Below are 14,446 nucleotides of genomic sequence, written 5' to 3'. Positions count from 1 at the left end.
TACCTCCTGGAGAGTGTTCCTGATCTGGCACACATACACCTACCTCCTGGAGAGTGTTCTTGATCTGGTCAACTGTTGTGAAGGGTGTTTTCTTCACCAGGGAAAGAATTCCTCAGTCATCAACCACAGTTGTTTTCCATGGTCTTCCGGGTCTTTTGGTGTTGCTGAGCTCACCGGTGCGTTCTTTCTTTTTAAGGATGTTCCAAACAGTTGATTTGGCCACACCTAATGTTGTTGCCATCTCTCTGATGGGTTGGTTTGTTTTTTTCAGCCTAATGATGGCTTGTTTCACTGATAGTGACAGCTTTTTGGATCTCATATTGAGAGTTGACAGCAACAGATTCCAAATGCAAATAGCACACTTGAAATGAGCTTTGGACCTTTTATCTGCTCCTTGTAAATGGGATAATGAAGGAATAACACACACCTGGCCATGGAACAGCTGAGCAGCCAATTGTCCCATTACTTTTGGTCCCTTAAAAAGTGTGAGGCACAAATACAAACTGTTTAAATTCCTACACCTTTCACCTGATTTGGATGTAAATTCCCTCAAATTAAAGCTGAAAGTCTGCAGGTAAAGCACATCTTGTTTGTTTCATTTCAAATCCATTGTGGTGGTGTATAGAGCCAAAAAGATTAGAATTGTGTCAATGTCCCAAAATTTATAGACCTGACTGTAAAACCTTACTGAGTTCTTTGAGTACTCTCGGATGTACGCCATCCGGGCCTGGTGATTTGTTTGTGTTAAGTTTATCCAGCCTTTCCCTGATTTCACCCTCTGTTAGCCATAGCGGCAAGTCCTGTGTATTACTACTAACCATACAGCCATGGTCAGTGTACGCCATACAGTCATGGTCAGTGTACCCCCATACAGTCATGGTCAGTGTACCCCCATACAGCCATGGTCAGTGTACCCCCATACAGCCATGGTCAGTGTACCCCCATACAGCCATGGTCAGTGTACCCCCATACAGTCATGGTCAGTGTACCCCATACAGTCATGGTCAGTGTACCCCATACAGTCATGGTCAGTGTACCCCATACAGCCATGGTCAGTGTACCCCATACAGCCATGGTCAGTGTACCCCATACAGGCAGGCTGCTAAGTGAACCAGACATAGAGGGCTTATACAGCCCAGGACCATATTGTCCATATAGCTGAAATTGTATGCATGTCTCCCTTTCCTGCCTGGAGTCTACCTTAGACTGAGGAAAGGTCAGTTGTGTTGCCATCAAGGACCCTGAAACTGGGGAAATATACACTATATCTTTGAACTACAGAAAGAAAGGTGCTGCCTATCCTATTCAAGCCATATAACACAATACTAGATCTATTATATCTAGGAGTGAATATATATATAAGGGCGAATATATCAAGGAGAGGACCTTCACCTTGGAAGTTGGGACCCACCCCAAAAAGTTCATATAGGGGGGATAGCCAAAAAAGCCTTGCCCCTGGCAAAACAATCTGGGACGTAATACATTGGATCCTATGCAAGAAATACATTTTTGATGTCTGTTATGATAAATACCGAAGCAATATAGCTCCAAGCAGCATTAGTATCGCTACAGCTTTGTCGCCTAGCACAAGTCACTATCAAGAAGGAAAACATCGGTCTGTTATGGTCTCTCAGGCCCTGAGGAAGCCTTGAGCGAAACGCGTCGGCTTGCTGGGGACCTACCGTGACCGAATCCAGCTTGAGACCCAATTTCCACCTCATACAGATTTTGGTTACAACCCCTTTTGGGGATATGTTTCTCTATAAGTAGTGACGTTAATTGTTTGATTTTATCATTGTATGTTATGTCAGTCCTCTGTTATCACATATGCATGGTAGTCCATGCTTAGTTTTATTGTTCTTTATACAAATAAAATGTAATTTTGGTTTTATAAACGGTTCTCTGTCTGATCCTTCTACTCCCACTGGCCCGCAAAGCCCCATCTTTTTCTGTCATTTTGTTTTTGTAAATCCCTCACAGGGGTAAGGGCCTATATTACACGGTAATTTTATACAGTCATAGTCAGTGTACCCCATACAGTCATAGTCAGTGTACCCCATACAGTCATGGTCAGTGTACCCCATACAGTCATGGTCAGTGTACCCCATACAGTCATGGTCAGTGTACCCCATACAGTCATGGTCAGTGTACCCCCATACAGTCATGGTCAGTGTACCCCATACAGTCATGGTCAGTGTACCCCATACAGTCATGGTCAGTGTACCCCATACAGTCATGGTCAGTGTACCCCATACAGTCATGGTCAGTGTACCCCCATACAGTCATGGTCAGTGTACCCCCATACAGTCATGGTCAGTGTACCCCCATACAGTCATGGTCAGTGTACCCCATACAGTCATGGTCAGTGTACCCCATACAGTCATGGTCAGTGTACCCCCATACAGTCATGGTCAGTGTACCCCATACAGTCATGGTCAGTGTACCCCATACAGTCATGGTCAGTGTACCCCATACAGTCATGGTCAGTGTACCCCATACAGTCATGGTCAGTGTACCCCATACAGTCATGGTCAGTGTACCCCATACAGTCATGGTCAGTGTACCCCATACAGTCATGGTCAGTGTACCCCCATACAGTCATGGTCAGTGTACCCCATACAGTCATGGTCAGTGTACTCCATACAGTCATGGTCAGTGTACTCCATACAGTCATGGTCAGTGTACCCCATACAGTCATGGTCAGTGTACCCCATACAGTCATGGTCAGTGTACCCCCATACAGTCATGGTCAGTGTACCCCCATACAGTCATGGTCAGTGTACCCCCATACAGTCATGGTCAGTGTACCCCATACAGTCATGGTCAGTGTACCCCCATACAGTCATGGTCAGTGTACCCCATACAGTCATGGTCAGTGTACCCCCATACAGTCATGGTCAGTGTACCCCCATACAGTCATGGTCAGTGTACCCCATACAGTCATGGTCAGTGTACTCCATACAGTCATGGTCAGTGTACCCCATACAGTCATGGTCAGTGTACCCCATACAGTCATGGTCAGTGTACCCCATACAGTCATGGTCAGTGTACCCCCATACAGTCATGGTCAGTGTACCCCATACAGTCATGGTCAGTGTACCCCATACAGTCATGGTCAGTGTGTGCAATATGCTCTGCCCTAGTTTTTTGTTGTTGATAGATTTAAAGAATTTCTTAGGTTTTTTTTTTTACTTTCCTCTGCTATTTGTCTCTCAAAGTTGATTTTAGCCTTCTTGATTTAGTTTTTACATTTCTTATTAGATTTCTTGTATTGGTGGAAAGCCGATACTGTGTCCTCTGATTTATATTTCTTAAAAGCCATTTTTTTTTTCTATCATGTTTTTTTATATTACGGTTTAGCCAGCCAGGTTTGGCTTCGTCTCTTCTAAATTTATTTCCCATAGGAATGCACTGCAAGATGCCTTTGCCTAATATGTTCCTAAAGCATTCCCATTTTTCCTCTGTGGTCAGGGATCCCAGGGTTTGGTCCCAGTTTACCCTTTCCATCAATGAGTACAATTTTGGAAAGTTTGCCCTTCTGAAGTTTAGGGTTCTTATGTTCCCCACTTGCCTTGTTATATTGTTATTTATACTAAATGTGATCATCCTGTGATCGCTAGAGCCCAGATTGTCCTGGACTCCTACCTCCGAGATTAGGTCTGGGTCATTAGTGATCAATAGATCCAGGACTGCGTTTTCTCTGGTAGGGGAATCCACCAACTGTGACATGTAATTATCCTGTAAGGTTTCTGTGAATAGCCGGGCCTTATGCGAGTGTGTAGTCCCCTCATCCCAGTCAATGTCGGGATAATTGAAGTCCCCCAATACGATGACTGATCCCAATTTTGCCACTTTACCCAACAGTGATATAAATTCCAGCTCTACCTCCTCCCCTTGGTTAGGTGGCCTATAGCAAACCCCCACAACTACTTTTCCCTTTTCTCCTTCCCTATGGAGTTCAACCCACACAGATTCTAACTCCATACTCATCCCATCCGTAATGTCACTCCTCTCTATCACCCTTACATTATCCATGACATAGAGACATGCCCCTCCCCCTCTTTCCTTCCGGTACACCGAATACCCTTGGATATTGGCTAGCCAGTCATGTGAGGGGTCGAACCAAGTCTCTGTTATTTCCACAAGGTCTATGTCTTCCTCATGTACTAACATTTCCAACTCATCCATTTTATTAGCTAGGCTCCTGGCATTTGTATATACCCCTCTTACACCCCTCTTATACCCCCTCTCACACCCCTCTTATACCCCCTCTCACACCCCTCTTATACCCCTCTCACACCCCCTCTCACACCCCTCTTATACCCCCTCTCACACCCCTCTTATACCCCCTCTCAGGGTTGTAGGAGTGGACAATGATTTATTCCTGATTGGTCCGCACATCCCCCCCCCCAGTGGTTGTCGTTACGGTTATATAGTGACTGCTGACCACCATAAAAGGGTCTGTCCTTTGCAAAAGTATTCACCCCCCTTGACTTTTTACCAATTTTGTTACATTAAAGCCTTAAGTTGAATGTTTTGGTAATCTGAATTTTATGTGATGATCAGAAGACAATTATCTAAGTTGGTGAAGTGAAATGAGAAAAAAAAAAATATATATAAAACTATTAGACATATAAAAGAGGAAATTGGCATGTGCGTATGTTTTCACCCCCTTTGTTATGAAGCCAATAAAAAGCTCAGGTGTAACCAATTACCTTCAGGATTCCCATAATGAAATGATGTCCCTGTGTGCAATCTAAGTGTCACATGATCGGTCATTACATAGACACAGCTTTTCTGACAGGCCCCAGAGGCTGCAACACCTAAGCAAGAGGCACCGCTAACCATACGCCGCCATGAGGCACCGCTAACCATACGCCGCCATGAGGCACCGCTAACCATACGCCGCCATGAGGCACCGCTAACCATACGCCGCCATGAGGCACCGCTAACCATACGCCGCCATGAGGCACCGCTAACCATACGCCGCCATGAGGCACCGCTAACCATACGCCGCCATGAGGCACCGCTAACCATACGCCGCCATGAGGCACCGCTAACCATACGCCGCCATGAGGCACCGCTAACCATACGCCGCCATGAGGCACCACTAACCATACGCCGCCATGAGGCACCACTAACCATACGCCGCCATGAGGCACCACTAACCATACGCCGCCATGAGGCACCACTAACCATACGCCGCCATGAGGCACCACTAACCATACGCCGCCATGAGGCACCACTAACCATACGCCGCCATGAAGACCAAGGAACTCTTCATACAAGTAAGGGACAATGTTGGTGAGAAGTAGAAGTCGGGGTTCGGTCTCTAATGATCCCCAGGAGAACCATCAAATCTATCATAACCAAATGGAAAGAACATGGCACAACTGCAAACCTGCCAAGAGACAGCCGCTCACCAAAACACACGGAGGGGGCAAGGAGGGCATCAGAGGCGGCACAGAGACCTGAGGTAACCCTGGAGGAAGGTGGGAGACTCCCGAAACGTATGGAGGAAGGTGGGAGACTCCCGAAACGTATGGAGGAAGGTGGGAGACTCCCGAAACGTATGGAGGAAGGTGGGAGACTCCCGAAACGTATGGAGGAAGGTGGGAGACTTCCGAAACGTATGGCGGAAGGTGGGAGACTCCCGAAACGTATGGAGGAAGGTGCTCTGGTCTGATGAGACTAAAATGTAACTTTTCGGCCATCAAAGAAAACGCTATGTCTGACGCAAACCCAACATCACCCAGAGAACACCATCCCCACTGTGAAACATGGTGGTGGCAGCATCATGCTGTGGGATGTTGAACTGGGGGGGGGGGGGGGGGGAGGGGTCACACTGCATGGCTGGATACATGAAGGAAAAGAACTTACCGTTGTCGGAGTTCTCACTCAGGAACTGCTTTACAATGCTATTAAACTGGCTGATGACGCCATCAGAAGGAACTTTCTTCCCCGCTGTGAAGATTTTTGCATAATTTACTGAAGCAGGAAACTCCTAGAAAGAGAAATCCACATCCATTGTAAGAAACCCAATATGCAGAGAGATAGAATATATATATAAGGGGGAGGGGGAGGAGGACAGAACCTCTAAGCTTGTTGTTCTCTACACTGAAAATTTCCTATTCTGGGGTCACTGGAGGGGAGACCACAAATATATAATCTATATATCTATCTCTATATAATGTCACACGTGTATAATATCTATATATAGATTATGTTCTCTGGATACACTTACCTGTCCTCTCAGTCCAGGGGTTCTCTGAGTACACCTACCTGTGAGATGTAGTAGTACCTGTGGGGTGTAGTAGTACGTGTGGGGTGTAGTAGTACGTGTGGGGTGTAGTAGTACGTGTGGGGTGTAGTAGGGCTGGGCGATAAATCGATTTAATCGATTTTTTAGTTTGAAACGTTTTTTTTTGTAAACTCGAGTTTTTTGTACAATACTTTTTTCTCCCTTGTGCAGCCACCGAACTCCCCACCGCCGCGCCTGGATGTGATGTCAGCTGCGGGGCAGGCGGTGCGTCTGTACAGGCGCACCGCCCGCTTCCTCTCTCGGCAGCTGACGTCACATCCAGGCCGGGGAGACTGTACCTATCACAGCGCGCCGCAGCCCTGGCCTGTACAGACGCACCGCCCGCCCCGCAGCTGACGTCACATCCAGGCGCGGCGGTGGGGAGTTCGGTGGCTGCACAAGGGAGAAAAAAGTATTGTACAAAAAAACTCGAGTATAAAAAAAAACAAAAAAACGTTTCAAACGAAACGAAACGTTACTGGGGAGTTCAGTTCCTGTGCGGATGGCTGGAGCCCAGGCCCGGGGGTGTGTGTAGTTAAGCGGGGGCTGGCTGCACAAGGCAGAAAAAACTATTGTAGAAAAAAACTCAAATTTTTGAAAAAAATAAAAATAGTTTCAAAGTCAAACTAAAAAAGGTGGCCGGTTACTGTGGACTCGTTCTCTGGACTGTACCTATCACAGCGCAGCCCCTGTATAGACGCACCGCCCCCAGCTGACGTCACAACATCCAGGCGCGGCGGTGGTCCGTCAGACACATCTACAGCGCTTCTCCTTCCTCAACACAGTGAGCTCTCCTCCCTCCCCGCGTCTTCTTTTACTCTCTAATGTCTAGTAGTCTATTAAAAGAACAACACAGTCAAAAAATTAACAACATGGCAGCGTGTAGTACTACTAGCACCAGCAAAGAAAGGCACAGGAAATTCTGTCATTTGGAACTGGTTTGGTTTTGATGCAGCGGACAATACACAGACGAAGCCTTGCTGCAAAATAGGTTTCAAGGCTGTTGCTACTGGAAGCAGCAGTACAACAAATCTTTTCCAGCACCTGAGGAATAAACATCGAAGAATGGGAGAAGTGCAGCCGGCTCTGTAGTGAAAATAGCTCCTCTAGCACACCTACTAAGGCTACTATTGCTCCTAAAAAGCAAACTACACTTCCTGACACCTTTACAAACTGTGTGCCTTATGAGAAGAACGGAGCGCGATGGAAAGCGATTACAGAGGCGATCACGTTTTATATTGCCACAGACATGCTGCCAATTTATTCTGTTGAAAAGCGAGGCTTTAATCACATGATGAAAGTATTAGATGCGAGGTACGTTGTCCCCAGTCGCAAGTATTTCACCGAAGTAGCGCTGCCTCACCTGTACAATACAACTCGGGAAAAGATCCGCAGTGAGATGGAGGAGATGCAGTTTTCCTGTGGTCCAGCCGGACGATGCAGCCAAATCTTCACTAGTTGGACTCTGCGCAGCATCTGCCTTCAGACAGCGTATTTCCCCGACAACCACACTGGTGACATAATTGCCCATGGCTCTCAGCTCCTGGGGACTCGTCTGCATGACAACTGATAGTGGCACCAACATCATAAAAGCCCTTAAAGACAACAACTGGCCCAGCTTGCAGTGTTTTGGCCACAGACTCCACAATGCTATAGGTAAGAGTTGGTGTAAGAATAAATAGGTGCACAATACTTGCACATTGTAAAGTACTGTTTGCTCATAATTTATACTAAATATCTTTTCACATTTATTACAGAGAATGGTGTAAAGGATCCAAGGATCGATCGGGCCATAGGGGTCTGCAAAAAAGCTGCATCAGCCTTTTCCTACAGCTGGAAAAAAAGGAGAGACGTGACGGAGTTGCAGGCTGAGCTTGGACTTCCCCAGCATCTTTTCATCTCAGAATCCCCAACACGTTTGGGGTCTCGTCAAAGGATGATTGAGCAAAAGAAGGCAATAACTCGTGTCCTGGGACAAGAAAACGCGTCATCTTGTTCCCACGTGGCAAGATTGGAAGTATTGGAAGACACCAACAAAGCAGTGAAACCTCTCCAGGACTTCACTGATGTCAGGGGAATCCTATGTCAGTGTGTCATGCATCAAACCAGGGCTGCATTTGGTTAAAACAAGTCTCCTCCTGCCAGAGGAGGAAGATTTGGAGCTGACATCATGCGTTACCTCCAAAGTAAATACTCTGATTTGGAGAAAGAGGAATTTTTGGACATGGCCACACTTTTAGACCCGAGGTTCCGTACAACCTACATTGATGCTAGAAAACTGGAAGTTGTCAAAAAAAGAGCGGTGTCTGAGATCTCTGCAACTTTACCACAGAGGACGCTGTCCAAGAGAAGAACACCAAAAAAGAAAATGACTCTGGGTGGCCCCACAGACCAAGCCACACCCACAATCTGAGAAAACGGAGACTTCCTTATTCCAGACACAGATCCTCTAGAATGGTGGAAGCTGCATCAGCGCAACTTTCCAAGGCTAAAAAATCTCTTTCTATTCCAGCCACTACTGCCCCTCAGTGCCCCTCAGAGAGGGTATTTAGTGTGGGTGGGGGGATAGTTGTGGACAGGCTCATCTTTCTTGCAAAGAATGTTTAGAATGAGCATGCAGAATGTTTCAGAGATGTAAGAAGCGCGTGTTTTATTGTTATAGATAAAAGTTTACATTTCTTCACTCTTTCAGCAGGCCGCCCGTCTGCCACAGGCTGCCCGTCCGCCACAGGCAACATGTCTGCCACAGGACGCCCACCCGTCCGCCACGGGACGCCCGTCCGCCACAGGCTACATGTCCGCCACGGGACGCCCACCCGTCCGCCACGGGACGCCCACCCGTCCGCCACGGGACGCCCACCCGTCCGCCACGGGACGCCCGTCTGCCACAGGCAACATGTCTGCCACGGGACGCCCACCCGTCCGCCACGGGACGCCCGTCCGCCACAGGCAACATGTCTGCCACAGGACGCCCACCCGTCCGCCACGGGACGCCCGTCCGCCACAGGCTACATGTCTGCCACGGGACGCCCACCCGTCCGCCACGGGACGCCCACCCGTCCGCCACGGGACGCCCACCCGTCCGCCACGGGACGCCCACCCGTCCGCCACGGGACGCCCACCCGTCCGCCACGGGACGCCCACCCGTCCGCCACGGGACGCCCACCCGTCCGCCACGGGACGCCCACCCGTCCGCCACGGGACGCCCACCCGTCCGCCACGGGACGCCCACCCGTCCGCCACGGGACGCCCACTTTTGACCCTCCGATGTCTGCAGTCATTGGGAAAATCCAAACTCAAATTTTTCTTTAAAAATCGAAGATTTTTTTTTTTTTAGGCAAAATCACCCAGCCCTAGGGTGTAGTAGTACCTGTGGGGTGTAGTAGTAGTACCTGGGGTGTAGTAGTAGTAGTACCTGGGGTGTAGTAGTAGTAGTACCTGGGGGGTGTAGTAGTAGTACCTGGGGGGTGTAGTAGTAGTACCTGTGGGGTGTAGTAGTAGTAGTACCTGTGGGGTGTAGTAGTAGTACCTGGGGGGTGTAGTAGTAGTACCTGGGGGGTGTAGTAGTAGTAGTACCTGGGGGGTGTAGTAGTAGTAGTACCTGTGGGGTGTAGTAGTAGTAGTACCTGTGGGGTGTAGTAGTAGTACCTGTGGGGTGTAGTAGTAGTACCTGTGGGGTGTAGTAGTAGTAGTACCTGTGGGGTGTAGTAGTAGTAGTACCTGTGGGGTGTAGTAGTAGTAGTACCTGTGGGGTGTAGTAGTAGTAGTACCTGGGGGGTGTAGTAGTAGTACCTGGGGGGTGTAGTAGTAGTAGTACCTGGGGGGTGTAGTAGTAGTACCTGGGGGGTGTAGTAGTAGTAGTACCTGGGGGGTGTAGTAGTAGTAGTACCTGTGGGGTGTAGTAGTAGTACCTGTGGGGTGTAGTAGTAGTACCTGTGGGGTGTAGTAGTAGTACCTGTGGGGTGTAGTAGTAGTACCTGGGGTGTAGTAGTAGTAGTACCTGGGGTGTAGTAGTAGTAGTACCTGGGGGGTGTAGTAGTAGTACCTGGGGGGTGTAGTAGTAGTACCTGTGGGGTGTAGTAGTAGTAGTACCTGGGGGGTGTAGTAGTAGTACCTGGGGGGTGTAGTAGTAGTACCTGGGGGGTGTAGTAGTAGTAGTACCTGGGGGGTGTAGTAGTAGTACCTGTGGGGTGTAGTAGTAGTACCTGTGGGGTGTAGTAGTAGTACCTGTGGGGTGTAGTAGTAGTAGTACCTGTGGGGTGTAGTAGTAGTAGTACCTGTGGGGTGTAGTAGTAGTAGTACCTGTGGGGTGTAGTAGTAGTAGTACCTGGGGGGTGTAGTAGTAGTACCTGGGGGGTGTAGTAGTAGTACCTGGGGGGTGTAGTAGTAGTACCTGGGGGGTGTAGTAGTAGTACCTGGGGGGTGTAGTAGTAGTACCTGGGGGGTGTAGTAGTAGTACCTGTGGGGTGTAGTAGTAGTACCTGGGGGGTGTAGTAGTAGTAGTAGCTGTGGGGTGTAGTAGGAGTACCTGGGGGGGTGTAGTAGTAGTACCTGGGGGGGTGTAGTAGTAGTACCTGGGGGGTGTAGTAGTAGTACCTGGGGGGTGTAGTAGTAGTACCTGGGGGGTGTAGTAGCGCTCTGTACACGTCAGATCCACAACCAATCCCAGCTCCTCATTCTGTTTCTCTATCTCACTGATGAGGGTGGAGGGGGAGAATCTCTGGGAAGGCGCCAGCCTGGAATCAAATACCTGGAAGGAGGAAGGAAGAATCAAACATTACAAGTCCAGGTGGAAGGCGGCCTTCCAGGTAGAGTGTCATGGAGAAGTCAGGGTCAGGTCCAGGTGGAAGGCGGCCTTCCAGTCTTACCTTTTGTAAGGGAACTTTGAAGGTAATGAAGCGAGTTCCGGGAATTCGCCGGCCCACCGCACTGTACTCCGTCCACCTATAGGGGGAGGAGGGAAATACATTCAGGGGGAGGGGCTGAAATTTCTTACCAAGTCACAATGAAGAGATTATAGTGGGAGGAGTCTCCAAATTGCGGCCCATTTCTTCTTTTCACCGCCCCTAACTCCTCCCACTGATACAAGACACTACTCTGCCAACAAGGGGGGCGCCATTCCCCCCCCACAGACGCCAACAGGGGGGCGCCATTCCCCCCACAGACGCCAACAAGGGGGGCGCCACCCCCCCACAGACGCCAACAAGGGGGGCGCCACCCCCCCACAGACGCCAACAAGGGGGGCGCCACCCCCCCACAGACGCCAACAAGGGGGGCGCCATTCCCCCCCACAGACGCCAACAAGGGGGCGCCACCCCCCCACAGACGCCAACAAGGGGGGCGCCATTCCCCCCCACAGACGCCAACAAGGGGGGCGCCATTCCCCCCCCCACAGACGCCAACAAGGGGGGCGCCATTCCCCCCCCCACAGACGCCAACAAGGGGGGCGCCATTCCCCCCCCCACAGACGCCAACAAGGGGGGCGCCATTCCCCCCCCCACAGACGCCAACAAGGGGGGCGCCATTCCCCCCCCCACAGACGCCAACAAGGGGGTGCCATTCCCCCCTCACAGACGCCAACAAGGGGGCGCCATTCCCCCCACAGACGCCAACAAGGGGGGCGCCATTCCCCCCCACAGACGCCAACAAGGGGGCGCCATTCCCCCCCACAGACGCCAACAAGGGGGCGCCATTCCCCCCCCACAGACGCCAACAAGGGGGCGCCACCCCCCCCACAGACGCCAACAAGGGGGGGCGCCATTCCCCCCCACAGACGCCAACAAGGGGGCGCCATTCCCCCCCACAGACGCCAACAAGGGGGCGCCATTCCCCCCCCCCCCACAGACGCCAACAAGGGGGGCGCCATTCTCCCCCACAGACGCCAACAAGGGGGGCGCCATTCCCCCCCACAGACGCCAACAAGGGGGGCGCCATTCCCCCCCACAGACGCCAACAAGGGGGGCGCCATTCCCCCCCCACAGACGCCAACAAGGGGGGCGCCATTCCCCCCCCACAGACGCCAACAAGGGGGGCGCCATTCCCCCCCCACAGACGCCAACAAGGGGGCGCCATTCCCCCCCACAGACGCCAACAAGGGGGCGCCACCCCCCCACAGACGCCAACAAGGGGGCGCCATTCCCCCCCACAGACGCCAACAAGGGGGCGCCATTCCCCCCCACAGACGCCAACAAGGGGGCGCCACCCCCCCACAGACGCCAACAAGGGGGCGCCATTCCCCCCCACAGACGCCAACAAGGGGGCGCCATTCCCCCCCACAGACGCCAACAAGGGGGGCGCCATTCCCCCCTCACAGACGCCAACAAGGGGGGCGCCATTCCCCCCCCACAGACGCCAACAAGGGGGCGCCATTCCCCCCCCACAGACGCCAACAAGGGGGCGCCACCCCCCCACAGACGCCAACAAGGGGGCGCCATTCCCCCCCACAGACACCAACAAGGGGGCGCCATTCCCCCCCACAGACGCCAACAAGGGGGCGCCATTCCCCCCCACAGACGCCAACAAGGGGGCGCCACCCCCCCACAGACGCCAACAAGGGGGCGCCATTCCCCCCCACAGACGCCAACAAGGGGGCGCCATTCCCCCCCACAGACGCCAACAAGGGGGGCGCCATTCCCCCCTCACAGACGCCAACAAGGGGGGCGCCATTCCCCCCCCACAGACGCCAACAAGGGGGCGCCATTCCCCCCCCACAGACGCCAACAAGGGGGCGCCATTCCCCCCCACAGACGCCAACAAGGGGGCGCCACCCCCCCACAGACGCCAACAAGGGGGCGCCATTCCCCCCCACAGACACCAACAAGGGGGCGCCATTCCCCCCCACAGACGCCAACAAGGGGGCGCCATTCCCCCCCACAGACGCCAACAAGGGGGCGCCATTCCCCCCCACAGACGCCAACAAGGGGGCGCCATTCCCCCCCACAGACGCCAACAAGGGGGGCGCCATTCCCCCCTCACAGACGCCAACAAGGGGGGCGCCATTCCCCCCCACAGACGCCAACAAGGGGGGCGCCATTCCCCCCTCACAGACGCCAACAAGGGGGGCGCCATTCCCCCACAGACGCCAACAAGGGGGGCGCCACCCCCCCACAGACGCCAACAAGGGGGGGGGGGTAATACCTCCTCTAAATACTCATGTAGGGCACCCCCTGTTTGACGTCATATGAGCTCCCTCCCCCCCACCACACAAGTCCTCGGGATAAAGCCCATACCCTCCCCGTGTGGCTGCCCTCACCGGTCCGGTAGATGGTTCTTCATGGTGGCGGGGGTCGGGTGGAGAGGGCGGCGGGCGGTGAGAGAAATCCGGGAGAAGCGAAGCCAGAAGCCGGCAAACACACCCAACATCACACGAGTACCATTCCTGAGCGTGACACGTCACTTCCGGGGCGCACAGCCATGACGTCACGGGACGGGCGCTACGGGCGCCATATTGGTTATGGGCAAGAGAGGGAAAATGAAGTATTGTGGCTGAGGCGCTGAGAGAAGATTGTAGAGGAATCCATATTGTGATGTGAGGACAGATTTGTTATCTCTCCAATGGAGTCCTGTACTGTAATCACAGAACCTCAATCCCTCCAATCAGATCTGTCCATAGAGATTCACCATGGAAACTCATCCTGAAACGCGTCAAGAATGTCACAGAATCGGTCACAGTAATGATGGAGGTGTGAGGTGATTTCATGAACGGAGATAGACGTCTTCCCCGCGGTGTATGGTATACGGATCGTATACTTCCATATAATGTTCTGATATGGAGACCAAACTCTTCCATGAAGATAATCGCTCCAAACGTCTGCAGGGTCAGATTAACCACTTAAGCCCCGGAAGATTTTACCCCCATTCCGACCAGGGGGTATTTTGCGATTCGGCACTGCGTGACTTTAACGGACAATTGCGCGGTCTCGCTCCCCAGAGCCTCACAAGCTAGTGACGTAGCCCTACGTTACTTTGCCTGTGAGGAGCTGACCGCCGACGTAGATCGGCGTTAGGCAGTCGGCAAGTGGTTAACGTAGGGGCTATTGGAGCTGCAGCTCCAGGCCCCTACCTTTATATAGGCCCCGGGTTGGCCATATTCACTGTTACCGCTCTTCTGTCACTTGTAAACACAGAAGTCTGGCTTCTATGCTC

General features: G+C 52.1%; 1 protein-coding gene across 1 annotated transcript in view; it reads right to left on the bottom strand.

Moving 5' to 3' along the window:
• DUSP11 (dual specificity phosphatase 11) overlaps positions 1-13,687 on the bottom strand; it is a gene marked incomplete at its 3' end in the record, with an annotated part of 82,621 nt that extends 68,934 nt beyond the window's left edge. Inside the window, exons 1-4 of the mRNA XM_082253450.1 lie at positions 13,554-13,687; positions 11,170-11,245; positions 10,920-11,051; positions 5,881-6,004 (exon numbers count right to left, since the gene is read on the bottom strand). Coding sequence (XP_082109576.1) covers positions 5,881-6,004; positions 10,920-11,051; positions 11,170-11,245; positions 13,554-13,663 — 442 coding nt within the window. The 5' untranslated portion in view covers positions 13,664-13,687. The remainder of the gene's footprint in view (positions 1-5,880; positions 6,005-10,919; positions 11,052-11,169; positions 11,246-13,553) is intronic.
• Positions 13,688-14,446: the final 759 nt, after the last annotated feature.

Source organism: Pelophylax lessonae, assembly GCF_965119305.1.
Source record: "Pelophylax lessonae genome assembly, chromosome: 4".
In the NCBI taxonomy this organism is placed as follows: domain Eukaryota; kingdom Metazoa; phylum Chordata; class Amphibia; order Anura; family Ranidae; genus Pelophylax; species Pelophylax lessonae.
Note: the sequence above shows the minus strand (reverse complement) of the source record. Positions and strands in the feature narration are given on the sequence as shown.